The sequence below is a fragment of the Aspergillus niger genome (genome assembly GCF_000002855.4).
Source record: "Aspergillus niger supercontig An14".
Classification (NCBI taxonomy): Eukaryota; Fungi; Ascomycota; class Eurotiomycetes; order Eurotiales; family Aspergillaceae; genus Aspergillus; species Aspergillus niger.
The window spans coordinates 1,292,806-1,317,448 of NT_166529.1; the positions used below are offsets into that span (position 1 = coordinate 1,292,806).

Below are 24,643 nucleotides of genomic sequence, written 5' to 3' on the forward strand. Positions count from 1 at the left end.
GGTATAGGATATCAGTACAGTGCTTAGACTATTGACTACTCTTCCTGTTCTGCCTATACACATATATCACACTATTCATCCACATCCACATCCACATCCATCGGCAACTTGGCTCAACTTCCACAATTAGCTACCAGTAGATCGCTACTAGTCCGTTCTCGTTCCTTATCAAGGATCAATAATAGCCAACTAGACTAAACCACCACCTTAAAATTTTAGACTCCCTACTAGAAATACTACTACTAGTATCAACTCTCATTCGCCTCCACTAATGGCTAAATATCCCACCTTTTAAGAACAAATAGAAAAGAGATCATCAACGGTGTATGTACAAGAACGGCAGCTATGTTATACACCAAGGACTTTGGTTAGTCCAGCCCGCTGAACCGTAGAGAATATAGCAAAAGGTTTACAGAATTCGAAATGGGTGATGGCCGTCGGACCCACCCAGCGACTACTAAGCTACTATGGCGCCAGCCCTATCCGATCGAAGAACCAAGGCGCTCCCTCCATCACAATCCAGGCAATGCCTAGTCAAACACAGTCAGCATCCGCAACTTTATAACTCGACGCACAGGGGTTGACCTACCGGAATATACAACAAGTTTCGTTACAACCTCTACATCATAGCGCACCCGGGGCTGTTTGATCTGCGAAAACACTTCCTTCTCGTCGGCTTCAATTTCCGACTCAAACGGAGGAAAGGGCACGGTCGAAGAAGCTTCTTGTGAGCTAACATCGACAGAACTCGCCACAGCAGGGGCACCTGTGCCCATCATATTCTCATACTCGTGTAACTTAGACGGCTTTCGCGACAGTTTCCGTGGCTCGGACTCCGAAACCGGTCCACCTTCTTCCGGCACTGGAGATGCTTGGTTGGCTGTTGAAAGACTTTCCCGTCTCCGTTTCTCGCGATAGGCCAGTGTCTCATACGCATCAGCTTCTGACTGCGGACCGATCGAAATAGCGCGTCGTCGGGGATGCCGTATCGTGGTTATAATTGAAGGTATCTCCGAAAAGCCCGGCAGCACTTCGTGGTCCCGGAGCTGGGATGGGACTTTCGTGTATTGCCTGTTTTGCTCGTTACGTTAGCTGTGCTCTATTTTGGCAGACACTCTTCGTCTTCTTTTTCTGTTCAAGGGCGCGCAAGTAGACTTACGAGGCATTCCTAAAGAATCTCCGGGGAAGTATGAGGCCCAGCTTTTCCAGGCCCCGGAAGACGGGAGGCAAAGCCCGGAGCAAAAGAGGTTTGGTGACGGCTCGCCACGTGAAGAGCATAAGAACACCAATGACGAGGCGGAGAGACGTCTTGACCAGTCCTACTTGCCGAAATTCAAATGGAACAGTGGCCGGCACAGGTTCATCCCACACTAGGCTTAACCTGGCTATATGCCAATAAGCCACTTGTGCTCCAAGCATGACTCCTGCAAAGGCCACACTATCGTCGAAGCACGGGCAGTCATCGGCAGGCTCTGGGTGTATACGAACCAACCCCAAAATCAAGAGAATCACTAGTGTAGCCCCCCTTCCGGTAGCAGAAAGGACATACTCATCAATGGTCGGTCCAAGCGTATACTGTAGGAAGGCGAGGAGGAACCCGAGCAAACATCCAATGACAACATCGAAGAAGCCATGCATACCACAGTACAGACGACCCAGAACAATGGAACAGACGTAGAGGTATGTTATGGCTTGGAGAGCGATGTTTACCTGGGGGCTCAGGGTGGATTCGGAAGAGTTCAATAGTGCGAGAGCGTACGCCGCGACCGAGACCGCATTGGTGGAATGAGTCGAAGGAAATCCGTATTCCAACGCCGCAGAGCCGGACATCGTTATCCGTTGGAGAGGAGGGGATAGAGGTCGCGGTAGGCATAGCAAGTCCTTGATGAAACCACTGAAAAACACGCCGGAAGCCAAAAGATGCACCATTCTGAGAAAATGAGTCGTCAGCTCGATTGCAGGCCAGATAATAGTTTTCCCTCTGTTTAAGGGCTCGTCATGGGCACCTACCCGCGCCCCAAGCTCGTATACCCGCACCAAAACAAGATCGGCAGGAAAACCATGAAAAAGGTATGGGTGCCCAGGTTGGCCGTGAAGGCAAAGTAGGAGTCCAGGGCCGGAGTACGAACCCGCTCCTGGACCCAAGCCAGATACGGTGTCTCATACCGAATCAGCGGGAGGAGCTTCTGTCGTGGCCAGTAACGCCAATAAGGAAGCTGGTTTCGATCTGATACCAATTGACGAGCAGTCGCGGTTAGTCCTCTGAAGACAATTGCTATTCCACATCGGCACCACATACAATGATCGAGGCTTCTCAGCCCAGCGTCCGGCTGGCCATTCTTCCCATTGACCATGCTGTCGTAGTTGTTCAGGTCAAGGCAGCCGATTCAATTTAGCGTGATGGTATGTTTGCGACAACCAACCCCCCATAAGGTTCCCGACAGATAGCAGTCTCAACACCCACAACGGGCTGATAAGATCATTGAGCACTAGAGTGGTTGGAGAGGAAGCCCGTGCTGTTCGGGGGGCCACTTGCTATCAGGGGGAGAAAAGGAGAGCAGCAGATCGCGGTAGGCTAAGTCATGCTCATCCGGCGTTATCGCAGAAAAGGTCGTGTTCTTGGCGGTCGATGCGGCCGTGATTTGTTCAACCACTCAACCAACACTCGGTCCTTACGTTTCCCCCGGCTGAGCTAAGGTTTTAGTCACCCAAACACGGCAGCGAACATGATCACTCTCGAAAAATAAGGTGATCTATCTAGAATCGGATCTACTTACAGCCACCACGGGGCTGTCACTTTTGGAGCTGCGAGGTTAATTAGAATAGTCTGGTTACAGCATGAGAAAATCTGGTTTTGGTATGCTATTCTGTATAGTTTTCATGGTGGCTTAGGATTTGGCTCAGTCTTCTAGTAGCCGTTTTAAGTACTATCTAGTGGTTCGAATATATAAAATCTACTACTAGTAACGTCACGCTGCCTAAGTAAATTTGCAACCACTAGAAACTGAACCGCGTCGAGTCATCAGTACTACGAAGCATACTAATTATCTGTAAGGGAGCAGCTTTGCGATCAAAAACAATACTCCTTTGGCCGAAAATAGTAATGCAGAGTTTGCGTGCATGCGACGGATCCCAGGCGTTCCTGTCGGGACGGTGTTTCTAGTCGGTGCTTATGCACTCACTCGACCGCAGATCAATGCAGCAATATATATATAGTAGTAGTAAGTACTCCGTAGTTAAGTACTACTAAACAACTGCGCTGTGGTAAACTTCCGGACCAAATACGATTTCTTTGATTCATGATATATTCTTTCAAGTCTGTAGGATACTACTAGTAGAGACTAATAGCTAGGAAATGCTAGAGCATTGACAATTGACATCGTGTCCTAGTAACTACTACTACTACCCGGACTGACACGTCCCATCCGTAGTGTACGATATCTGCGACTCTGATCTAGACTTATGTTGTAGCCTAGCCCGTGCCCATAGTGTTGAGGGGCACTGCACTAGATTGTTGCCCCCTCCTCTTCAGCACAGCTTGGCATGGTCCTGAGCTAGACCGTTTGGACGTCTAAAAGTCTTTCCATGTGGCTCAGTATTGGTTTCCTTGTGTGCCAATGGAAAGCTGACAATGACAGCGACGCGTGGAATGAGTCCAGCCGGGATAGGAATTTGCAGGCATCGGTGGCGGAGGCTAGAAGGCCGTCAGAAATGGAGCTACTATGATGGCTATAATTTTGGCACCATAAGGAGTGAAATTCCTAGCAGATAGGTCGCAATGCGTTCAGCAGCACCTACGAGGAATTCGCTCCATCGAGCCGGAGACATGGAACAGCCTAGCCAACATGTCTGAGTAAACAGAGGAGTATCTAACTACGCAGTAATGGAAATACTAAACGGGTAGGAATAATTGACCACCAAACAATTGCCTGTAGTAGTGATTAACCTCGGCAGGAACAGGAATTAATCAGTTCCTCGGGGCCAAATTCAAGGCTGAACGTGACATCGGAAGATATTACGTCAACCGGGTCTTCTGTCGTTGCTACTCTGGATTGCTGGGTCAAAAGCTGTTTCAGGGACCTGGACCGTAGACGAAGACAGTGTAGCACGGGCCTGCAAGGGATCGCACCAGAAGGAAACCTTGATCAATGTTATCGATAATCGGGCCCAACCCTGCCACTAAAGCCCGAATGTGATTCGAGGATCGGGAACGATTCCAAGGAGGACGGCGATAGAGTGGTGGTAGCCCGGCTCGGGGGCCCGGCCATCGTCTAGGAATTCCTGGTGAGCAACTCCAGGTAAACAACCAAGGAACCGACTGAACATCGGCTGAATCTGCTAAAAATAACAAGAGCGGATGAGGCAGAAGACGAATGGAATCAATGGATATGCGTCCAGCTGAAGGTTGCGTGGAGTGACAAGCGGAGCTCGTGCGTCATTTGTCCCGCGGCGTTGCCATGGCAGCCCATCGGCCGGTAAACATCGGTCTTCGCGGTTTCATGTCAGCCACGACGGCCTCGTTGTTGGAGCAGCCGTGGGAGGAGGCTGGCTGGCTGGCTGGCTGGGCTCATCGTGGAGAAACTAGCAGGAGCATCTCGAGCCTGACATCCCTTTCTTCCCTTCAGAACCTCTTCGTGCTGGTTTCGCGTCTTGTTTTCCTAAATCCACCAACCTCCTCCCCCTCCTCACCTCCCAAATAACCACCCACCACCCCCCCCCCCTCCATTAACCTTTTGTACAGAAAGCCACTTTACTTCGACATTCCTAACAACGCAGGGGAATTGCTCAACACACACCGACCCAGAAAACTTTCCGCTGTGCTTTTGACAAGACAGTGGATCGTTGAGCAGCAATTATTACCGAGCCGCATTTCCTGACCGACAATTCCCACCCCTTCCGGAACGGCACTGTATACTCACATTCCTCGAAATTCTCCTACTCCGCCATCATGTCAGGTACAATGTACGACGAGCACGTTTATGCACCCTCACGGCGCCATTCAGTTGCTACTCCTCCCCCATCCATGACTCCACGACATAGTCGGACCCGCAGTCAAAGTGTCAGAGTTAGCAACGGCACCGTGAGCACAAATACAAGCGTTTCGAGTGGGAGGATGTCGGAAGCTACAAACATTACACATCCACCTGCGTATTCCAAGAAGTTTGTTGTGGTTGGTGATGGTGGATGTGGAAAGACGTGCCTTTTGATCAGTTATTCCCAAGGTTATTTCCCAGAGGTAGGTTCCAATCATGTCTGCGAACTTCCCGTATCGTTGCTAAACTAATCACTGTGTATTTAGAAATACGTTCCTACTGTGTTCGAGAACTACATCACACAAACCACGCACCGAGCCTCAGGCAAGACGGTTGAACTAGCCCTCTGGGATACTGCTGGACAGGAAGAATATGACCGGCTGCGTCCACTTTCATATCCGGAGACGGACCTGTTGTTTGTTTGCTTTGCGATAGATTGCCCTGCATCTCTGGAAAACGTTATGGACAAGGTAATTCCCAAATTCCCAGCCGTTCCGCGACCAGTTATAGTAGCTAATACCGGCCGCAGTGGTATCCCGAAGTTTTGCACTTTTGTCCCACTACCCCGCTCATTCTGGTTGGGCTGAAGTCAGATTTGCGCTCGAAGAGAACGTGTATTGAACTTCTAAAGACCCAGGGTCTAACGCCTGTGACGCCGGAACAAGGTGAGGCGGTGGCGCGCAGGATGAATGCCTCTTACATAGAGTGTAGTAGCAAAGAAATGCGCGGCGTCGATGGCGTCTTCTCCCTGGCAGTCGATACCGTTGTCTCCGCCGAGGAACAAGACTGGAATGACCGCCAAACGTCTACTACTCCCGGAAGCAAACCTAAAGTCGGTGGTGGTGGCGGAGGAAAGAAGGTCAAAAAGCGTTCCTGCAAGATTCTGTAGACTTGGGTCTCCTTTTTGATGTTTGTCTGGTCATGATCATCTGCCCCTTTTGGTTTCGCCTATTCTTCCTCTTGCGATGTCTGTTTTTCCGCCCTTCCTGTTGTACCGAATGAGAAGCCTGGCTGCTTCGACGGTTTCCCACGCTTTTTGTATGTGACATGACATGACATGACCAAGAGGCCGTGAAGATGAAACACACTGCCACGATGCACCTGTGTCTCCTACTATGCCCTCTACCTACCCTCTTCACCTGCTATACATGCCGGCGGCTTCTTGAATTTTTGCTCCCTCCATGTTGCTATACCTGTTCGACCCTGATTCCCGTTTCCCTCAATTACCATTACTCTTATCATCATATCCTTCCCCACCCCTTCGACTTGGCGATTGTTTTTCTCTCCCTGTGTCTGAATGCTTTATGTTGTCACGAATTTGGTCCGATGGCCGCTCTTTTGCCATGCATGGGATGGGTGTTTACTGGCGCAAGCGAAAATCCCGTGTACTTGAATTGTTGAACTTGTTTTGTTGTCAAACTCATAAACTCTGTTATTGCCCCCATATGGTATCCGTATTTCGATATTTCCGATAGCAACTAGAGTAAAGCAAAAATGGAAAAACGTAACAAAAATAGCTACTACAACAGTAAAAGCAGAAGTAAAAACAAAACAACTCCTCTACCATACGCCACCAATCAACCAATCGAATCCGTACCCACAATAACAACCCGAGCCTCAAAACTAAATCATAGACCCATCTATCCATCTTCACCGTTCACCGGTCCTCCTCCTGGAGCTGACTCTGCTCCTCATCCTGATGATGCCCACCCCCACTACCACTAGCACCAGCCTTCTGCTTCCCACCATCCCCAGCCTCATTCTCCTCCCCAGGCCGACCCATAAAGTTCTCGAACTGGGACCACAGCGCTTCCACAGAGCCAAACTCATTCCCAACCTGCAGATATAATATCAGCTTAGTACATAATAGGCGGGACCTGATCGGATCTGATCTGAGCTGATCGACATGCGCGGAATGGATCGGAGAAAGAATAAGTGGGGGGTGGGCGAGTGATTACCCGTCTGTTTGGGTCATGCACTTACGGAAATGATGCTCTCTAGGTTCCGGTTCAGCCGGTTGATGTTTTGAAGGACTTGTTCCATGCCCTGGAAGTTTGATTATTGATTAGATGGGAATTGGGAAGTAGGTTGCAAGGAGTGCATAGTATAGATAATAGGGAGGTAGGGAAATACTCACCACTGCGATCTCCCTAACCAATTCTGCCCGCTGCTGCTCGAAGACTGTTGGGCTGGAGGATCTGTTTCTGGGAATTGGTGTTGTTGACATTGTCGATGGGTGTATGTGGGCGTGTAGTTTAGGTTCTGGATTGGGTGGAAGGAATCAGTGACAAGAGAGAGAAGATATTGGTAAGTGTTGCTAAAAGGCTTAGCGTCTGATGACTTTAGTCTTTCTCGTCCTTGTATGATATTGCTTGATAGCACGCGTGTTGATTGCTTTCGATTGTGATTGTCGGTTGTGGCTCGAGGCGGGGCGGTTCCTGTCTGGAATTGCCTGATTCGGTTTGGTCTGGTCTATTTTGCCCGCAGTGGCAGTTACCGCCTTGGTGGCCGCCTTGGGGCTTATCGATAAGGGATTAATGGTATGGATATGAGTGGAGAAGTGCATTGGCAATGCGTTGGGCGAAGGTTTGGGAATCTGGGTAGTATTCGATATCTATTCATATGCATTGATATAATTGTCAGGGTTCACGACTCTACTGTATTCGAGCGTACTTACCCATCGGAGCTAATCTATGGCTTGAAAAAGAGTTGCCGCAACAGCAGCACGCAAATGCCATCTTGCTCGAGCATTACAACTAACGATCATACGTGGGAGCGCACTCAGGCTCGTATGTGATCTCCTCACTGACACCATGATATCTACCCTAATTTGAGTCCAGATGAATTCAAAGAAAATGGCGCAGATGTTCCACAGTCCACTCCCAAACCTTCATCGACTTGACGTTCCTCTGACGTAACGCGTCGCCAAGTGTCTATATAACATGGAAAGAATATCAGACAATAATGTTAAATACAGATGAACTTACTCGTCCCATCCGATCACAATATAAAGATGAAGGCAATCGGCGTGGAGAACTACGGTCCTGTTGACCGTCTTGAAGCTTGGGAAGTCCCGAAGCCGACAGATCTTCAGCCTCGGGATCTTCTGGTTCGGTAGGATAGCTTCATTTTTCTAATTCCATGTAGTAGTCACTGACATTTACGGACAGGATCAAAGGTGTTGCTGTGAACCCTGTGGACACGAAGGTACGGAATGGTACATATGACGACTATCCTGGTAAGATTCAGACCACATTGGCCGAAACACAGAAGGTGCCGGTTGTTTAACGTCTTGACAGATTACTACGACCGCGTCCCTCGTCCATTCCAGATCACCGGGTACGATGCCTCAGGCATTGTTGAGGCTACCGGATCACAATGCTCGCTTTTCAATGTTGGCGATGAAGTATACTATTCGGGAAGCCCCATCAGACAGGGATCGAACGCCGAGTATCAATTAGTAGACGAGAGGAGTGTTGGCCGCAAGCCGAAAAGTCTCGATTTCGTGGAATCAGCTGCCATGCCGTTGACGTATATCACGGCGTACGAAGCTCTTGTCGAACGACTGGAGATTGAGAAGGAAGAAAAAGCAGCCCTTCTCATCATTAACGGCGCCGGCGGAGTGGGTGCTATGGCTACACAGATCGCACGTGTTGTGTTGGATCTCCCTGTGGTCATTACGACAGCGTCACGACCGGAGACAATCCAATTTACGAAAGACATGGGTGCGACTCACGTCGTCAATCACAGAGAGGATGTCGCCAGTCAGATCGAGAAGCTCAACCTCGAAGTACCGTTGAAGTAAGACGTGTCTGTGAGAGTCGAAATTAATCGCTAACAACAACCAAGGTATATCTTTATTACACACTCGACAGACCAGTACATGGACACGTGTGCTCGGGTTTGCGCGCCGTTCGGCAAGGTCTGCTCGATCGTCCAAGGCCAAGCCAAGATGTATGGAACCGAGTTCATGTCGAAGTCGTTGACGTTCGTCTGGTGTCTGCTTGGAACCAAGCCATACCATAAGGTGGATGTAGAATCGCACCATCGCATTCTGGAAGAGCTTACAGATATGATCGATGCGGGCAAGATCAAGTGCCATCTCACGAAGCGACTGAAATTGACGCTTGACGGCGTGAAGAAGGGACATGAGCTATTGCAGTCTGGAGGGAGTATAGGCAAAGTCGGGCTAGGTGTAGATGAGCCAGGTCCTGGAGAGATCTTTACATAGCAATGTGACATGTAGCCTCACTTGGCAGTTGAATACACGGAGATATGAACTACAGCAGTGCAGGAATATGAATAGCCATTATTGTTTCTTTCGTCTTCTTCACCTCACCGCCAATGGGATATACTAATGTGCGAAGATCGGCGCTTCAGATATTCGAGGTCATTTTTCTTTATCCACAAACCACCGCGACCACCATTTTCTTTCCCAACTACCTACATGGAGTCGAGCTACAAGAGAGCTCAAGGTACTCCGCAGCATCCAGGATTGACCTCCGGTAGGCAAGGATGTAATGAACAGGACATTATGATCCTCGTGGTATCACAGATGATTCCGCCATAAGGTCCTTGATCAGCTGCATACTAACAAAGGCCTCAACATGCAAGTTAACTCCTTAACTAGTCATATCATACGCTAATTTACCGACTCCACAAACCCTCGTCACAATCTCGGCGCCATGGTCTCGACGAAAAGCTTACCCTTTGCTCGCAACACGTCCGAGACTTGCGCCTCTCGCCACGGAATCAGAGTAACCCTGCACCAACCTCCACCAATAATCCCACCAAACAATATACACAGCCCAGACTACATGCCACGCGTACAGAGAGAGCCAAGCGAACAGTGCTATCAAACGTGGAAGATAATGAGCAGTGGCACAGACACTCGTTACGTCTTATCAGACGTGTTTCCAGTGCATCGCCACTGAGAAAAAGCCAGTAGACCAGTTAAATATACCGTTCAGATGTAATTCATATCTCCAGCCATACAAGATGCAGCAAGGCGTGCTAGTCGTGATAATCAATCACAACAACCAATGCTCTGGGATCTCCATCACGCCACCGTCACCCCATTCTTTTCCAATAGAAGGATCCGCTACTCCCACGTCAAGCACAGAAGAACTACAGAGACACGTGTATTTCGCCGAAGATAACGGTGATAATTGGACCTTTGAGCGGATTTAATGAACAAGTGAGGGCCCTCGATGTGGCAAAGACAGTGCTCTTCTATCTAGTGCCCAGGGCCTTACAGAAGGGGAGGTCATACTCCATGATTATGGTATCGTGGCAATGAATCTGAGTCTTGCAGTCTCAACAAGGACCCTGTAGTAAAACTATACAAAGTGCTGGATGGGATTAAAGTGGCTGTACGCATGTGTGTGAATTCTAAAAATTGACTTGAGCAAGGAATCGACCAAGCAGGCAAGTAAGATGAGATAACCACGAATCACAGTGACAAGGAGTTGATTGCGCACTACAGAAGATAGAAACAAGTCAAGTAGCCAAACTAACTATACATGACACTATAGTAAAAGCTCGAATAAATCAAGCTAATACCGGTAGGCAAAGTGGATACCATCATCACAATTGATCATAACCCACCGGGCCCAGTTGCGTACCCGTGGAGAGAAAACAAGTTCAGACCCACAATCATAGATAGCATCATAAAACTAATTTCTCTGCCTAACTAGCTAACTCCAACCATTTACTTTTTCTAGCTAGCTAGCTAGCTTTCTAGAAAGCAAACACTGAATAGCAGCCATTTGACCCCCCCATAACATAGTGATTTACCCCACCTTCTCATGCTATGACAATCAGCACAACTATCCAACTACTAGCTAGATAGCCAGCTAAATGGCTAGTGAGGTTACGCCATCACTTGCGTAAGCACTCAATCCAGAGCGAGAGAACCAATCAAGATGATTACCACCACGTAGCCACTGGTCTACACTGCACGGTAGGAGATAATTGTAAGATAGAAGATGGGAGTGGAGGCCACTAATCATTAGTAGTTCCAGTCGATGGAGCGATGATGTCAATGCACTTAAGCTAGCTAGCTAGCTAGGCAGGTAGGGCTTCAGGCATCAAAGTTCTCGTCATCACGGATGATATCAGTTCCGTGCGGTCATAGATCAGGATAGACAGCTAAGTGGAGGATGACGACGACGACAACGACGATGATGGTGATGGTTATTGGGTATCAATCAGAGAGCTTTATCATAAACGTGGTTATTGTGGTAGGTCATGGGAATTTTTGGAACGACAGTTCTAGGAAGCGCTCTCGAGTGCAAGATCTGGAAGTGAAAAAGATGTAGTAAGAATAGAAAGAATATCAAAATCCAAATCCGGTCAAATTGATTCTGCCTACTCCGTCGCTAAAGGACGAATAAAATAAATCCAACCAAATTCAGTCCAGGCCAGCTCAACTCAATCAATATGTTTGTAACTCTTTATCCGGATCTATCGAACTCCCGAGTCATGTCCGTGTCTTCGTATCGTTTCGTCTTGGCTTTTATCGTTTCTTTGTGTATATATCGTGTCGTAGCGTAGCGCATCATCTACGTAATTGACGGTCACCAGGACCGTGAGGCTTTTAGGCATAGAGTGGAAGAATGGGGAGGAGAGGAGGAAAAGATGAAGTGTATCATGTCGAACCTCTTCTAGCTGGAACGAGGATGGTGCTGAGTCGCTTCCAACGCTGTGTAGGTGAAGTGGGTGCATCGCGATCTAGACGGTTGTCTAGACTGGGCTTCGAAGAGGATTGAGTGGAGGATCGGGGTCTTGTGACAAGCGCTTCGTGGTCGGCTAGGACATCCTCGAGCCGGACATCGCAATCGGACATGCGCGGCCGAGTATCGTTGGGGTCGAGAATCTCGATAAATTTGGACGACATGTCGCGCATCTTTCGATTGATAAGTGACTTGGTAGAGGGAAGCTTGTGGTGGTTGTCGATTCTTTTTTCTTGTTGGCTGGAATGCGGCTTTAACGTTTTCTTTTTCTTGTTTCCTTTGCTACGGCGGCGATCACGAGGTGGATCGGGGAACTTTGTTCGTGAAATAGTCGGCGGTGGAAAAAGTAAACCCAACCGGGTCGGAGAAGTAGGTTCGTGATGGAAGTTAAGGGAATAACTAGGAGCACTGTCGACCGTGAAGCGAAGAAGATCCGGATAACCGCTGGCGGATATATCTTCCGTGCGGACAGAGAGTGGACAGGGAGTTGGAGATGAGCAGAGGGGTAAACGACTGGGACATGAAGGACAAAGGAGGAGAAGGACGAGAATGAAGATGAAAAAGGCACAGACAGTGCAGTAGCGGGTGATGCCGATTCGCTGAGCACGGTTTCAAGTATGCGCCAGGCAGGGATGTCGAGCGGTCTTCTGCGTCTGAGCGGATGAGCTGACAGAGAATGGCCCTGAAAGAAATACTCGTTGTTGGAGAGAAATCTAGGCGCCGTTGACGTCCGGGGAAGATGGGTAGTATTTATTATTGCAGACGAAGAATTTTACTTTTGAGTTCCTCTATGATGAGGGTGTACCCATTGACCCGCCCAGTCAAAGTGCCGCGAGTTCCGCATCACAGAGGAAAAGGAAAAAAAGCCAAATTATTTGCCAGAACACGCGGGGGTTGGGGGATGTGGGAAGGGATCAACTGAGGGACTGGGACGGTGGCGCATCCGCCAGGGTACGAGTGAGCAAGGGCATCAGCGGCCATATACGCCGTGTGCCCGGGTAGAGCATGTTGTGATGGGCTACCGGACCCTCTGATTGACGGGGCTGGCGGGGGTCCATCCTCAGGAAGGAGGGAGGAGTTCCGACGATGGTTCGTCCGTCATACCGAAGGGTGTGAGTGTGATTGCCGGTGCTGATGAAGCGGATGATGCGGTGGATGCGTGGCGTTGGGTTGGGTTTCTGGTCGTAGCTCGCCCGATCAGTCGTCAATCGTCAATAGTCATTGCGATCATGTCTGTAAGCGCGTTCGGATGGAGCTCCTGTTCCCTTAATTCCTGATCCAGTAAGACGCGATATCGACTCGACTCGACTCCACTGCCCTGCGGACCCTCCCGCCCGTCCCGGAGAGTGAGACTGAGAGTGAGAGCATGACGTCGCGCCGAATGCGATCCATGGGTCGTTTTCTGCAGAGCTATCCAGTGATTCTAGACGTAAGCAAGAGATACTGGTTGTCCTCAACCACTCTATCCATTGTTGTGGTGGGGTTGGGAGTCATCGCAAAGGGGGCTGAGGTGTCCAGCTCCATCGTTGCAGAGGCTGTCCATACAAATCGCGGGGATGACGGCAGATCGGCTTATCAAATGGATACGGCCCTCAGACGATCCATGTGCAACGCAACGAGTCCATCGATCAGCGGAGTTATTAATAGACTGATAATGGAGAGGAGTGGAATGCGTATTGGATGAGTCTCGCGGAGGAATTGAAAATGAGCCACGAAAAACTCCACGAGAAAGTTACTCCAGAGTCACGGGATACTTTCCCCCAAAGCATGCGCTCGCCGTGACGTCATGGCATCGTTGCTTCGCCTGTGCTTCGCCTCCATTCTTCGCCAGTCGCAACGATTACTGTCTTACTGTTGGCTGTCTGTCGCTGGCACAATGCCACTTCATCATCGCGATGCCTACTAAACGTGCAAGGAAAAATCCATCGGTGGCACAGAAACCGCCTTCCCCTCCGCTGTCCGAGAAGAATGCCGTCATCACGCAAGATATCCCAGAGGAAGAGGGAGCAAAGCGAGAATCTACCCTTCGAGATGAGTCGTACACACCTGAGCTATTCGACGAAGACGAGGAGATGCCCGAAGAAACGGAGAATACTATCGACCCCGACACTGGGAAAGCAGCCAAAAGAACGGCGGAATACGCACTAGGAGGGGGAGGGTACAACGCACTCAAGTCGTACAAAGGACAGATGTACTCCGGAATGGCTGTTGGAGGATCGCACACCTGGACATACGACCAAGGGACGTGGAAGGAAACCAAGGAAGAACCCGATCTCTGGAGAATCGACTACCAGACGAACAAAAGACGAGCGAGGAAAGCGCCTACAGGGAGTGGTGCGCCAGTGGGAACCGAGTATCACTGGCTGATTGTAGGCCATCAGGTAGGCTACGCCACTTCATCAGACGACGGCTGGCTCACCCCCACAGCATGTGAAGAAAATCGATGCCAATACGTACGAGACGCACCTCACAGGCTCGAAGTATAAACTGGCGTACAAGTCCGCGTCATCGAACGCTTGGTCGATTCCGACAGTCAAGAAGCAACGGGAGCGGGAAGTCGAATTGCTGGATGACGCCAAACAACGCGTCCAGGGACTGCCGCCTGTGCTGGCATCAGAGAAGGTCAAGGTTGAGAAACGCGAAAAGGGCCAGCAAAGACTCGACAGCATGTTTGGAAAGGCTGCAGGCGTAAAACGAAAGGCGGATGAAAATGCCTGATACGCGTTGCTTCCGACAAATGCTACGTGACTAGGCCATGTCACGTCTGCTTCGGCATACAATCTACGGCAATCATTCGGATTTACGGGTCGAAAAATGAGACATGATAATCAATCCATGAAGATATTATGGACATAAGCTAAAACTGGCTCGGGCGTATTCCGGGCCATATTTTGCAAAAGTTTTTACTGTGAGGCTATTCAGCAGGGTCAAAGCAACAATCTAGATCCTGCATGATAAAACTGCAAGACCGACGCTATGTAGCATAGCAACGGAGTCGAGAACGTAAGACAATTGGATAGGGCATGCCCACTCCGTGTACTCTATTACCCGAAAGCATAAACCAACCCAAGTATAGAGCCAGATCTAGACTCACCCGCGAACAAACAAATCTCAACCCTCATGGCACGATCTAGAACACCAAGAAGAAGTCAATCTCCGACCCACAATCTCATCCTATTCCTTGGAACCGTGACATCATCCACCCCAAACCCAATATAAGCTTAACTTTGGCCTCATTCCAGACCTCCCCTAGACCATCTACCCGCCGGTCTACCTTCCCCGTTCAACTCAACTTCACATCCGCCACCCAACCACCCGCATTTCCACCGCATCATGTCCAAACGCATCAGCACCTTCTTCCAACCTCTTCCGTCTAAGAAACTCAAACCGGATGCAACTACGACAGCACAATCATCATCATCATCAACAACAACAGTCCCACCAAAACCGTCCACCTACACCCATCACCCAAGTTATCCCATCCCAATCCGCGACCCGCCCAGCACCATCGCCACGCCTCTCCTCTCCAATCCAGCACCTCGACCTCCCAAAGCCTTAACCAACCACCCGCACCTGGATCTACTCTACTTTCAACCCTTTCTCCCCTCCCCACTGGCCCGAGACCTATTCCAGTTCCTGCGAAACGAACTCCCCTTCTACCGCGTTCGATATACCATCCGGCGCGGTGGAACAGAAACATCCATCAACACGCCAAGATACACGACTGTTTTTGGGGTTGACGATACATCGACATTTGTTATTGAAAACTCCGAATCTACTAGTTCCAATTCTGAGACCAGTGTCCAAGACGACACTACAAATAATCTACTAGATCCTCCTCCAGCCAACTCACCAATATTGGTCGACAGTAAAACACGCACTCCTCTCACCGAATCCAAATCCAAATCCAAATACCGATGCAGGCCTCGACCCATCCCGCCGTGTCTGGACATTCTGCGCCAAGCAGTGGAGAAGGCCACGGACGATGGGACCAGATATAATTTCGTCCTGGTGAATTACTACGCCACAGGGGACGATAGTATATCGTACCATTCGGATGATGAGCGGTTCTTGGGCCAGAATCCCACCATTGCGTCCTTATCGCTTGGCGCGGGGAGAGATTTCCTGTTGAAGCATAAACCAGGTGCTGCTGGTGGTACTACTGATACTGATCGTGCGATTGCAAATGCAGCTGCGAAACCGCTCAAGTTTCCCCTCAAGTCCGGCGATATGCTAATAATGAGGGGCGAGACTCAGTCAAATTGGTTGCACAGTGTGCCTAAGCGCAAGGGGTTGCAGGGAAGTGCTGGTGCTTTGGGCCGGATCAATATCACGTTTCGGAGAGCGGTGGTGCCTGGTGGTACGGAGAATTACTATCGATATAATGTGGGCGATGGAGAGGTGTATCGGTGGAGAGATGAGGAGGGGAAAATGGTTGCTACTACTGAATAGTTTATGATTATGTTGTAGCTTCATGCATATATAGATACACCCGGATTGGAGGGATGGGGGAAGGGAGACACTCAGTGCGAAGCAAACGGGTTGCTGTAAGCTCGGAAGCGATCAAGTGGCTGCGCACTGCTGAGGATCTTGTGCAACAACATCCCGTAGTCCCATCCGATAGCTGCGGCCGCAAGAGCAGTTAGACTGGCCTGGTCCTCGCGACCAGGTCGTCCAGGCCCGGTCATATTCTATTGTTGTCAGCGACGGCTCAGCAATGGACAGGGAAGGACATACAGGCTTCATGTTGATATCGAAGATGGCAAACTGTGACCCCTCGCTAAAGCGTCTAATGTCAATGCGAATTGGTGCCGTCGCGCCAATTAATTTGGCGACTTGCTCGCACTGCCGCATTGCGCTTCTGTACGACTCATCCTGCATTTCGCTTTCTGTGACAGCGCGCGAGTTCGCAGTCACTGCCACTGTACCATTGTATGGCGCAATGCCATCGACATGGTTAAAACGCGTGATCGGAGGAAGGCTCCAGTATTCTGGGCCCTCTCTCGATGGTGGCATAACAGTGATCGTTGCCTCTTCGCCCGTGAGGAACTCTTCCACCATGACAATGGGCGACTCAAGCAGCAGAGCGCTGATATGTTCCTCGAGCTCTGCTCGATCATGACATACCTTTACACCGTGGCTGCCGCGACCACGGACGGGTTTGCCAACCACGGGATAACAGGGAATGGAGTCTAGTATAGGGGAAATGTTATCCGAATTGCTGATCAGCCATGAGCGGGGGAGCGTAAATGAGCCATGGATACGGAGCTGATCATTGAGATAGGCTTTGTCATCGAAAGATTCGACTAGGGTTGGTGGTTGCCCGACAACAGAGATAGGGATCGAAGCAAGAGACCGTGAGGTTTGCAGTGGGTGTGAGGAGAAAAGGATCGTGTTGGCCCAAAGGTGCGTTGCCCCTTGGCGCACGGCAGAGAGGATCCCGTTTTCTGTATCCGGGAAGCACCAGCCTTCTTGCTCTTTGGGACTTGGGGAAGAGACCGGTGTCACGACTTGTACGCCACGGTTTCTAAGGGTGTAGGCGATGTCGGATCCCGAGTCTTGGTATCCTAGCATTTATGTTAGGATGAGTCTTTGGGATAGCAGGAGGGGATGTGATACCGCCAGGCTTTCGGGGCTTCCGAGCGCCGTTGATGATGGGCGGCTCGATGGCCTGGTAGAGGACTGCGACTACCGGAGGGGCAGTCGCATTATGCAAAGACCTGCTTATCTGTGTCATGGGTAGACTCATCGTGTTGTTTAGGTGGTTAGTTGCCTCGAAGCTGGAAATGACGAAGTGTGTTTTATAGATGTGGAGCAACCCGATAAAAGTGCCGGCATCGGACAAATCCAGCTGATCCTCGGATAGATCCGAAAACACGGAGTAACCCGCTTATGCCGATTGCACTCCTGATAGCTTCATTGTGTTATGGAATCAAGCGACGATTGACTGTTCAGGTGCGTAGAAAGATCTGGCGGGAGTTCTTATGATGATTAGCGATGCATCGTAAGTAGAAGTTGGACGACAAATGTTTCACTTACCGGACCCTTGAAAGTCGCATGCCCTGTGGCAAATTGGCAAAGTGGGTGATGAATCATAAAGTAGAAAGCGTAGTCGTTCCTTCCAGTATCAGAAACCTCAAACCGATGCTTTGATAGTTGAGGTTTTGGACATTTTATCCAGCTTTGTCGGATGCTGTCTGCTGGTGTACGTTCATCGTTCTGAAGGAGTGACTGATGTGATGTCTGAAATGAAGAGCATGGATTCCTCGTCGATAAGAGTTCCGTAATCACAGAGAATTGGTCTTCCTGTAAACAACCATGCTAGCTTAAATCTTGACAGTGAAAGCGGGATATCGTACTTCAAAGGTCTGGCGACAGCTGTCTGGCAATGCCGAGTGGTTCTCAATGCTGCCTCGACCTGAAAAGGACTCGAAACCAAACATTGAGACAGAGAAGGACTTGTGATATGCCCAAAGAAGCACTGCTACAGAAAGAAACGGACGGTTTGGAACAGTATCAGAGCGATTTGGTGTGATTGGAGTCTGCTGGGGGTGGGCAGAGTGGGCCTCCATAACGAGCATGAACGCACTAGACAAACCAAGCAAACGCCGGTGACTGGATCCATACTCTCAGGAGTACACCCCATCCTTCAAGCATCGACACCAATTCATGGCATATCAGTCTCTCTCGCAGCTCTAACTACGCTAAGACATAAGCAGAGTGGCAGAGATATCCATTTCTTCATGGCCGCGAAGGGAATTGTCTGTATCGGAACTTGCTAGGGAGCATTTTGACCTTGTCAAGCGGAGAATCCAGTCACTCCCTGAGACTAATATAGCCATCTGAACGTGAGATCGTCTTACCACAGGGTTTGTTGCAAATTTGTGTACTCATTATGGATTGGAAACTACAAGACTAATGTTTCGTTTAGCATAGATCTTTTCGAAAGCTGCCTAACGACAATCACCATTCAGCTTCCTTGATCAAATCACATACCCAGAAACTATAAGGTGATGGAACACTTGTTGCATGTTTCGAGGCCATTTCTGGCTTGACTCAAATTATGCCAGCATCATGTTTTGCACGGTATAGTAACAAACCGTCAAGAATGTGACTCTCAGCTGGGATACTCGGTTACCTCGGAGCTAGCGATATTATCGAAAGTATATCAGGCACCAGAAATTCTGGGATGAGGCTAAACACAGATCTATTTGGAGCAAGCATGATGACATGAGCAATGACAGCGTGTTTATGACGTATCACATCGCTGTAATGGCTTCAGTTGCTCCCACCGTATGTGTCTGACTCGATTTACTGTGTATAGGACGATCGATCCTGATGGGGCTCAGTCGGGGTTAAGTTTCCTTCGCGCTGACTATACCGTTTGAATCAAGTCGACTACCAGCCAAGAGAAACCATTGTCTAGGCCCTTTGATCGTCAGACACCCATGAAGACGGACTTCGCTTCTGCGGAAATCCGGGTAGGGATATAACAATCCCGGTCTTTGAAAAAAAATTTATTCTGACATATCACATCCGCCGGACCGACCGAGACATTGTCAATGGATGCAGCCATGACACGGTGCTTTTGTATCCGCATGTCTTGAGGATGAAGCGCCTTCGGATATGTCCGAATGTATGACGGTAAATGATTGATACATCACCTCACGGATTTGCCGATGGCAGACATGGCTAACCTAAGATGGCCGCACTTTCTCCAGGCAGAAGAAAAAATGCGCTGGGAGCTATCCTGGGCTAACCTCTCAACGCTTACTCTAGATAATGCCGATCTCTGAACTGTTAAGGCTGATGGAACACGAAGGCCGAGTGCATTAGCCCACAGACGATCCGTAATCTCGACAACCTGTAAAAAATCTGACACGGTTGCTCAAAAAGACACAACGGAAACAAAGATTTGGGAGCCTCGAGTCTCACTCAGCCTAATGCTGCTGACTGGCGCTTCAAACAGTAGTAGCGGGGTTGTTGGCTCAGCTGGAAAAAGTCAGCCTCCTTGCCCCTAAGATTTCCAAGGTATACCGTCAGCCAGACAACGGTGTTCCTGGATAATCCCGGAGAAAGCCTCCAAATCAGTTTAAAACGTCCATTTTTGGTACTTCTTATACACGGCTATGGAACACCCGATCTCACTTTGTCAGCGTTGCAGGGTTCTCCAGTTCAACGAGCAAGACTATGGCACCGTCGAAAACGAGTCATTGGGGAACTGCACTGTTGTGTTTGACCATTTTGATGATGAAGATTATTATGAGGACGATCCATTCTATGAAGATGACCAGGATATCAGAAGGCAGGAAATTTCGCTTGACTACCAGCTCCTTGACAAGTTTCCAGATTTTTGGTTCTTACGGCATCCACTGCATCTGGATGTGGTATGTGTACTTCCATGCATGAGAAGATACTATGACTGAGGGCGACTTATCTTTCATCGGATGGCGATGCATGGTGGAAAAATATCCCTGTCGGTCTTTCTCCACCCAACACGACAGATTGTCAGCATTGTCTGCAATGGCTCAAAAGCTTGCATTAGAGACAAAGGGAACACAGTTAGCAGAAATTTGGATAGAGGAATTTTATATCAACCTTCTCTGGCCACCCCAAGGCATGAGATCATTGGAAGCCTTCGGACCCCGCTTGATGATGAAGAGTCAATAGCACCATCATGGAGCTGGGTTAGTAACCCAAACCCGGTGAAATGGGGTGGAGAAACCAATAATTTCGATCCTCTGTTCATGTGCCAATCTAAGATTGCATCGATAAATATGAAGACTAACTTGAATCCATATGGACAAGTGCAAAAGGGTTCTAACATCTCTCACTGTTCACTAAGTTTCACCCTCCAATTCCTTCGACCATAGTACGCAGTGGAGGGTTTCGTCTTGGTCATGTCGAGTTCCCCTGTGAACTGTGTTCAGCTGATTGGGGGAGTACGTTGCCGATGTTCGCTTCGACTGGACCCATGACTCATCCGAGGCTCAGACACACTCCACAGAAAAAGAGAAAGACATCCTGAATATGTTGTCTATGGTCCTGATATTGAGATATGATGGTGAAGAGGAAGACTTCATGATGGGTTTGCTTGTGCTGCCTACGAATATGCCTAGTGTATATCGCAGATCAGGTCTCTTTTCTTGCGAAAATGGTCAAGAATTCTGGTATAACATTGATACTCCAATTGTCGCATTGGTTTGATTCTTTGAGTTGTAATTTTAAGTTTTCTTTTTTTAGCTCGGTATTATTTTGTTTGGTTTCTTTGCCCCACAAGAACAGTGAAATGGAGTCGAGTGGAACGCCTAGATCTGTTTATCATGGGTACTAAAGGAGGTGAGTAATGTCCATTAGCCATTGAGAAGGCCGGAATAGGGAGATTGAGTATGTACTGGCGACCGACACTAGATACAAGAAGAAGAGAAACAAAGCCATCGAGCCTAACGCAACAGAGCAACCGAACAGTAAACAAAGAGAACTATAACCTCGGTCTCCATCCACTCTCCTTGACTTCCCTGCGACTCTCTTCTCTCAACACTCGCTTGAGAATCTTGCCACTTGCCGTTTTGGGTATGCTCGGTACAAATTTGACTCCCCCGGTGAGCGCTTTATATCCCGCCAGCCTCTCTAGTAACCAGCTCTTGACCATATCCTCTGTCAACTTGCTCTCATCGGTCTCAGGTCGGCGGACCACGTACGCTCGCGGCAGCTCCGTCCCCGGGACCACATCCCGCAACCCAATCACGGCGGCATCCACAATGAGCGGATGCGCCAACAACACGGCTTCCAGTTCCGGTGGAGCAACTTGAAATCCTCGGACCTTGATGAGCTCCTTCTTGCGATCAACTATGTACCATTTCTGTGTTGCACAATCGCAATACGCGATGTCCCCGGTGTGGAACCAGCCCTGCTCATCGAAAGATTCCGCATTGGCGACCGGATTGTTGAAGTACCCAGGTGTGACGGCAGGACCGCGGACACACAGCTCGCCTCGCACTCCATAGTCGGAGATATCGGTGCCGTTGTCGTCTACTAATCTACATCATTATGTTAGCCTCGACCTGATGGAAGAAAGAGAGAAGAACATACTTAGCCTCCATGTTCGGCACCAACCTCCCCACCGACCCTGTCTCATCCCCTTCATCCCACCGGAACATTGTCGCGATACAACATGTCTCTGTCATACCCCAAACCTGCGTACAATTGGCCCCTGGGCCGAGTAGCCTTTGGAACCGTTTTTGGGCATCTTTGTCCATTGGTGCCGCGCCAAGATTACTCGCCCGGATCGAACGCAGATAGCCCCGTTCGTAAGACATCGGATGCATGATGATGGCAATGGCAATGGGCGGAACAATGGCCATCTCGGTAACTTGGTATTTTTCAACCGTCTGCAAAAAGAGGGGTAGGTCGAAGCGCCGCATGACGTAGTTGATATGGCCGGCTTTTAGGCTGCCGAAATGGCTGCTGGGAGCAGCGGCAGCGTGGAAGAGAGGAACGGCGATGACTCTGCTTACCTTAACACATTGAATTGTCAGCACTTACGACGTGGAGGTTATGAGATATGGCTTTTTGAGCTGAAGGGGAAGGTACACACCCTCCATGGCCTCGGATTAAACTCGAACACGAACTCGTGCTGGGCGACAAGATTCATATGCGTGATCTCAGCCGCCTTGGGAAGCCCCGTCGTCCCACTACTAAACAGCCTGGCTGCAGTAGTTGTCCTGGAAAGATTCTCGTCATCAAACCGTACCCAGTCTTGTTCACCATGTTCGAGCAGCTCCGTCCAGGACACCGCTCCATCTGGTACTGACTGCCCAAGAACATCGAATACCCGAATCCGATGCTCTGGGATTGATGCCGCTTTCGCCGCCGTAGTTATTGCATCTAAATGTTCTGGCTCTGTGATGACGAAGTTCGTAGCCGAAGAGCGGAAATGATGGCCTAATTCAAAAGCTGTGTAGGCTGGATTCGATCCTGTAAAAATCCCTCCTGCGCCAACGATCGCCAGGACCAGCATGGTATAGTAGATCTGTCATCTGTGAGTAATCAACTCGCATTGGAGATGGAGTTAAATGAAAGCCGTACATCATTGAAAGAGTGAATGGCGACACAGTCGCCTTTTTGCACGCCCCAGGCGCGCAGCCCAGAGACCAGTTGACGAACAATGGTCCGGGCTTGGTTGTAGGAAATGGAGCGAGAGGGATTGTGGACATCGACGTAGATCTATACCGGTTAGCGGTGTTCTGTAGGCGAGTAGGAAGGAGTTTGAGAAGGGGAAAATGTATCCCCCATCGGAATATTACCGGTTCATCATGATCGTATGGCGGGTCAGAAAAGACATAGGAGATCACATCGGTGCAGGGCACCGGGGCCCTGGCTGCAGGTTCAAAAATCATGCTAAGTGGAAAATAGTGAAGGACCAGGGGGGATGCGAGGATGCAAGGATGCAGGGACCAGGAAGACACATGATGACCGATTTATAACTTCAGCTGAATGAATCCAGCCCCGATGCTGAAATAGGGTTTATCGTTTTGTCTGGAAGGCCAGCACGGCACGTCACCCGGAGCGGGCAATGGCACTGACTCGAGTGCTGGACACATGGCTGGCATGGTGTGACTGGGACCCCCGCCTGCGACAAAGGCATTGTTGTTCAACGGCTTTACGGGAGACCATTCAAGGAACGCCAGACCTGCAGGCCGGAGAATATTGAGGAATTAGCGTGCACTGGCCTGGCCGGGGGTGCTCGGGTTTTAGTGTTGCGCGTCGTTGGGAAAGGGTCAGAGAGACCAATGGCTGCGAGGCGAGCTGATAAACCACCCCCAGCAGGCAACCCACCGACCCGCCACGCTGCATTTGGCAGCTGCCTTCAAGCCAATAATTAGGCTCTCCTGCGCCCGAGAAGCTCGCCAACGGCCGTGGCGTGGCAGTTTGGGTCCTCGGCCCATGCTTATCACCGATCACAGCCGAACCTGCAACCTCGGATCCCCCTTCGTTCTCCGCACCGCTACAATGGTCCCGAGCAGAAGAACATTGTCAAGGCGATCAATCTCCCGCCAATTTGACTCACCCCAGTACGAGACTCTCATACTTTGTCGGCCGACTCAGTGGCAGCACAAGACCTGATAGCGACCGCAGCACTGTGCTGATTGTTCTCACCGAAGTCGAATCTTCCAGATCCGCTCTTATCCGGTCTGCAATGACCGCGATGGAACGAACCTGAGTGTCGCAGACCATGCGCTTATCAGCAATTCGATCAGCCTAATACATGATGGGCTAGCCGTTGTTGTCCTCGAGCGTTATGGCCAGATTATGACAAACAGCCAACCTGAAGGATTAGTTAGCGGTTAGTTGATGACGGTGAATATCGCCATGACGGGGATAACAGAGGAAGCACCAGGGATTACAGGGACCAGGTTGATTTGTTCAAACATGCCTACCTCTTGAATGGTCATCTTCATTGCTGAAGGAGGTTCTCGCCTCCCCTTTCCAAACAATCCACGCGCATCTTGAGAAAGCATTCGTGGTCTTCACAACTTCCTAATCGATCTGATGGGCTGCTGTATCTCAGACGAGATGGATCATTGAACGGAATCTGGCCATACTGAAACCGCCGCTACCGCCATTTAGCGACCCTGGGGCCCATCCGAGACATAATGAGATGTGTCATGTGCCTGCATAGAAATGTACAACGATTCGCCGCCATTCGACGGGTTCTGTTTCAGCTCCAAATTTCAACCCCACAAAGGACATAACCTGGATTATATATCAATATGATTAGCAAGGCAATCCCAGAGCGAACCAAGGCGACGTAATAATACGTTAAGAGCGTTCAACGCAAACCTTTTCTCACCAAAAGAAAGCCTCGGACGGAGC

General features: G+C 49.7%; 14 protein-coding genes across 14 annotated transcripts; 5 read left to right on the top strand and 9 right to left on the bottom strand.

The window, feature by feature from the left end:
• Positions 1-534: 534 nt before the first annotated feature.
• Positions 535-2,354, bottom strand: An14g05510 (uncharacterized protein; the record flags this gene model as incomplete). The annotated part of the gene is made up of 4 exons (XM_059744294.1): positions 535-585; positions 636-1,071; positions 1,160-1,930; positions 2,011-2,354. 4 exons carry the CDS (start codon positions 2,352-2,354, stop codon positions 535-537), a joined length of 1,602 nt encoding a protein of 533 aa, XP_059602359.1.
• Positions 2,355-3,528: 1,174 nt separating this feature from the next.
• Positions 3,529-4,268, bottom strand: An14g05520 (uncharacterized protein; the record flags this gene model as incomplete). The annotated part of the gene is made up of 4 exons (XM_059744295.1): positions 3,529-3,694; positions 3,795-3,849; positions 4,026-4,080; positions 4,173-4,268. The coding sequence occupies 4 exons, from the start codon at positions 4,266-4,268 to the stop codon at positions 3,529-3,531; spliced, it is 372 nt and encodes a 123-aa protein (XP_059602360.1).
• Positions 4,269-5,113: 845 nt separating this feature from the next.
• On the top strand, positions 5,114-5,922 carry An14g05530 (uncharacterized protein; the record flags this gene model as incomplete). The annotated part of the gene is made up of 3 exons (XM_001401139.3): positions 5,114-5,236; positions 5,300-5,503; positions 5,563-5,922. The coding sequence occupies 3 exons, from the start codon at positions 5,114-5,116 to the stop codon at positions 5,920-5,922; spliced, it is 687 nt and encodes a 228-aa protein (XP_001401176.3).
• Positions 5,923-5,981: 59 nt separating this feature from the next.
• Positions 5,982-7,260, bottom strand: An14g05540 (uncharacterized protein; the record flags this gene model as incomplete). The annotated part of the gene is made up of 4 exons (XM_059744296.1): positions 5,982-6,143; positions 6,227-6,251; positions 6,695-6,870; positions 7,171-7,260. The coding sequence occupies 4 exons, from the start codon at positions 7,258-7,260 to the stop codon at positions 5,982-5,984; spliced, it is 453 nt and encodes a 150-aa protein (XP_059602361.1).
• Positions 7,261-8,046: 786 nt separating this feature from the next.
• On the top strand, positions 8,047-9,264 carry An14g05550 (uncharacterized protein; the record flags this gene model as incomplete). Its single annotated transcript, XM_059744297.1, has 4 exons — positions 8,047-8,147; positions 8,204-8,250; positions 8,333-8,834; positions 8,883-9,264. The coding sequence occupies 4 exons, from the start codon at positions 8,047-8,049 to the stop codon at positions 9,262-9,264; spliced, it is 1,032 nt and encodes a 343-aa protein (XP_059602362.1).
• A 301-nt stretch (positions 9,265-9,565) lies between these two features.
• Positions 9,566-10,557, bottom strand: An14g05560 (hypothetical protein; the record flags this gene model as incomplete). The annotated part of the gene is made up of 6 exons (XM_059744298.1): positions 9,566-9,654; positions 9,741-9,796; positions 9,895-9,963; positions 10,074-10,160; positions 10,437-10,512; positions 10,551-10,557. The coding sequence occupies 6 exons, from the start codon at positions 10,555-10,557 to the stop codon at positions 9,566-9,568; spliced, it is 384 nt and encodes a 127-aa protein (XP_059602363.1).
• A 1,125-nt stretch (positions 10,558-11,682) lies between these two features.
• Positions 11,683-13,159, bottom strand: An14g05570 (uncharacterized protein; the record flags this gene model as incomplete). Its single annotated transcript, XM_059744299.1, has 3 exons — positions 11,683-12,366; positions 12,790-12,945; positions 13,094-13,159. The coding sequence occupies 3 exons, from the start codon at positions 13,157-13,159 to the stop codon at positions 11,683-11,685; spliced, it is 906 nt and encodes a 301-aa protein (XP_059602364.1).
• Positions 13,160-13,662: 503 nt separating this feature from the next.
• Positions 13,663-14,485, top strand: An14g05580 (hypothetical protein; the record flags this gene model as incomplete). The annotated part of the gene is made up of 2 exons (XM_001401144.1): positions 13,663-14,148; positions 14,195-14,485. The coding sequence occupies 2 exons, from the start codon at positions 13,663-13,665 to the stop codon at positions 14,483-14,485; spliced, it is 777 nt and encodes a 258-aa protein (XP_001401181.1).
• A 615-nt stretch (positions 14,486-15,100) lies between these two features.
• An14g05590 (uncharacterized protein) lies at positions 15,101-16,219 on the top strand (the record flags this gene model as incomplete). Its single annotated transcript, XM_059744300.1, has 2 exons — positions 15,101-15,911; positions 15,960-16,219. 2 exons carry the CDS (start codon positions 15,101-15,103, stop codon positions 16,217-16,219), a joined length of 1,071 nt encoding a protein of 356 aa, XP_059602365.1.
• A 71-nt stretch (positions 16,220-16,290) lies between these two features.
• An14g05600 (uncharacterized protein) lies at positions 16,291-17,341 on the bottom strand (the record flags this gene model as incomplete). The annotated part of the gene is made up of 2 exons (XM_001401146.3): positions 16,291-16,458; positions 16,505-17,341. The coding sequence occupies 2 exons, from the start codon at positions 17,339-17,341 to the stop codon at positions 16,291-16,293; spliced, it is 1,005 nt and encodes a 334-aa protein (XP_001401183.3).
• A 417-nt stretch (positions 17,342-17,758) lies between these two features.
• On the bottom strand, positions 17,759-19,872 carry An14g05610 (uncharacterized protein; the record flags this gene model as incomplete). The annotated part of the gene is made up of 6 exons (XM_059744301.1): positions 17,759-17,902; positions 18,000-18,185; positions 18,366-18,414; positions 18,906-19,043; positions 19,432-19,631; positions 19,867-19,872. 6 exons carry the CDS (start codon positions 19,870-19,872, stop codon positions 17,759-17,761), a joined length of 723 nt encoding a protein of 240 aa, XP_059602366.1.
• Positions 19,873-19,896: 24 nt separating this feature from the next.
• Positions 19,897-20,974, top strand: An14g05620 (uncharacterized protein; the record flags this gene model as incomplete). The annotated part of the gene is made up of 3 exons (XM_059744302.1): positions 19,897-20,154; positions 20,272-20,574; positions 20,711-20,974. The coding sequence occupies 3 exons, from the start codon at positions 19,897-19,899 to the stop codon at positions 20,972-20,974; spliced, it is 825 nt and encodes a 274-aa protein (XP_059602367.1).
• Positions 20,975-21,248: 274 nt separating this feature from the next.
• An14g05630 (uncharacterized protein) lies at positions 21,249-23,166 on the bottom strand (the record flags this gene model as incomplete). Its single annotated transcript, XM_059744303.1, has 5 exons — positions 21,249-21,807; positions 21,860-22,276; positions 22,363-22,799; positions 22,856-22,993; positions 23,074-23,166. 5 exons carry the CDS (start codon positions 23,164-23,166, stop codon positions 21,249-21,251), a joined length of 1,644 nt encoding a protein of 547 aa, XP_059602368.1.
• Positions 23,167-23,247: 81 nt separating this feature from the next.
• On the bottom strand, positions 23,248-24,393 carry An14g05640 (hypothetical protein; the record flags this gene model as incomplete). Its single annotated transcript, XM_059744304.1, has 6 exons — positions 23,248-23,386; positions 23,434-23,634; positions 23,682-23,774; positions 23,838-24,028; positions 24,127-24,252; positions 24,373-24,393. The coding sequence occupies 6 exons, from the start codon at positions 24,391-24,393 to the stop codon at positions 23,248-23,250; spliced, it is 771 nt and encodes a 256-aa protein (XP_059602369.1).
• Positions 24,394-24,643: the final 250 nt, after the last annotated feature.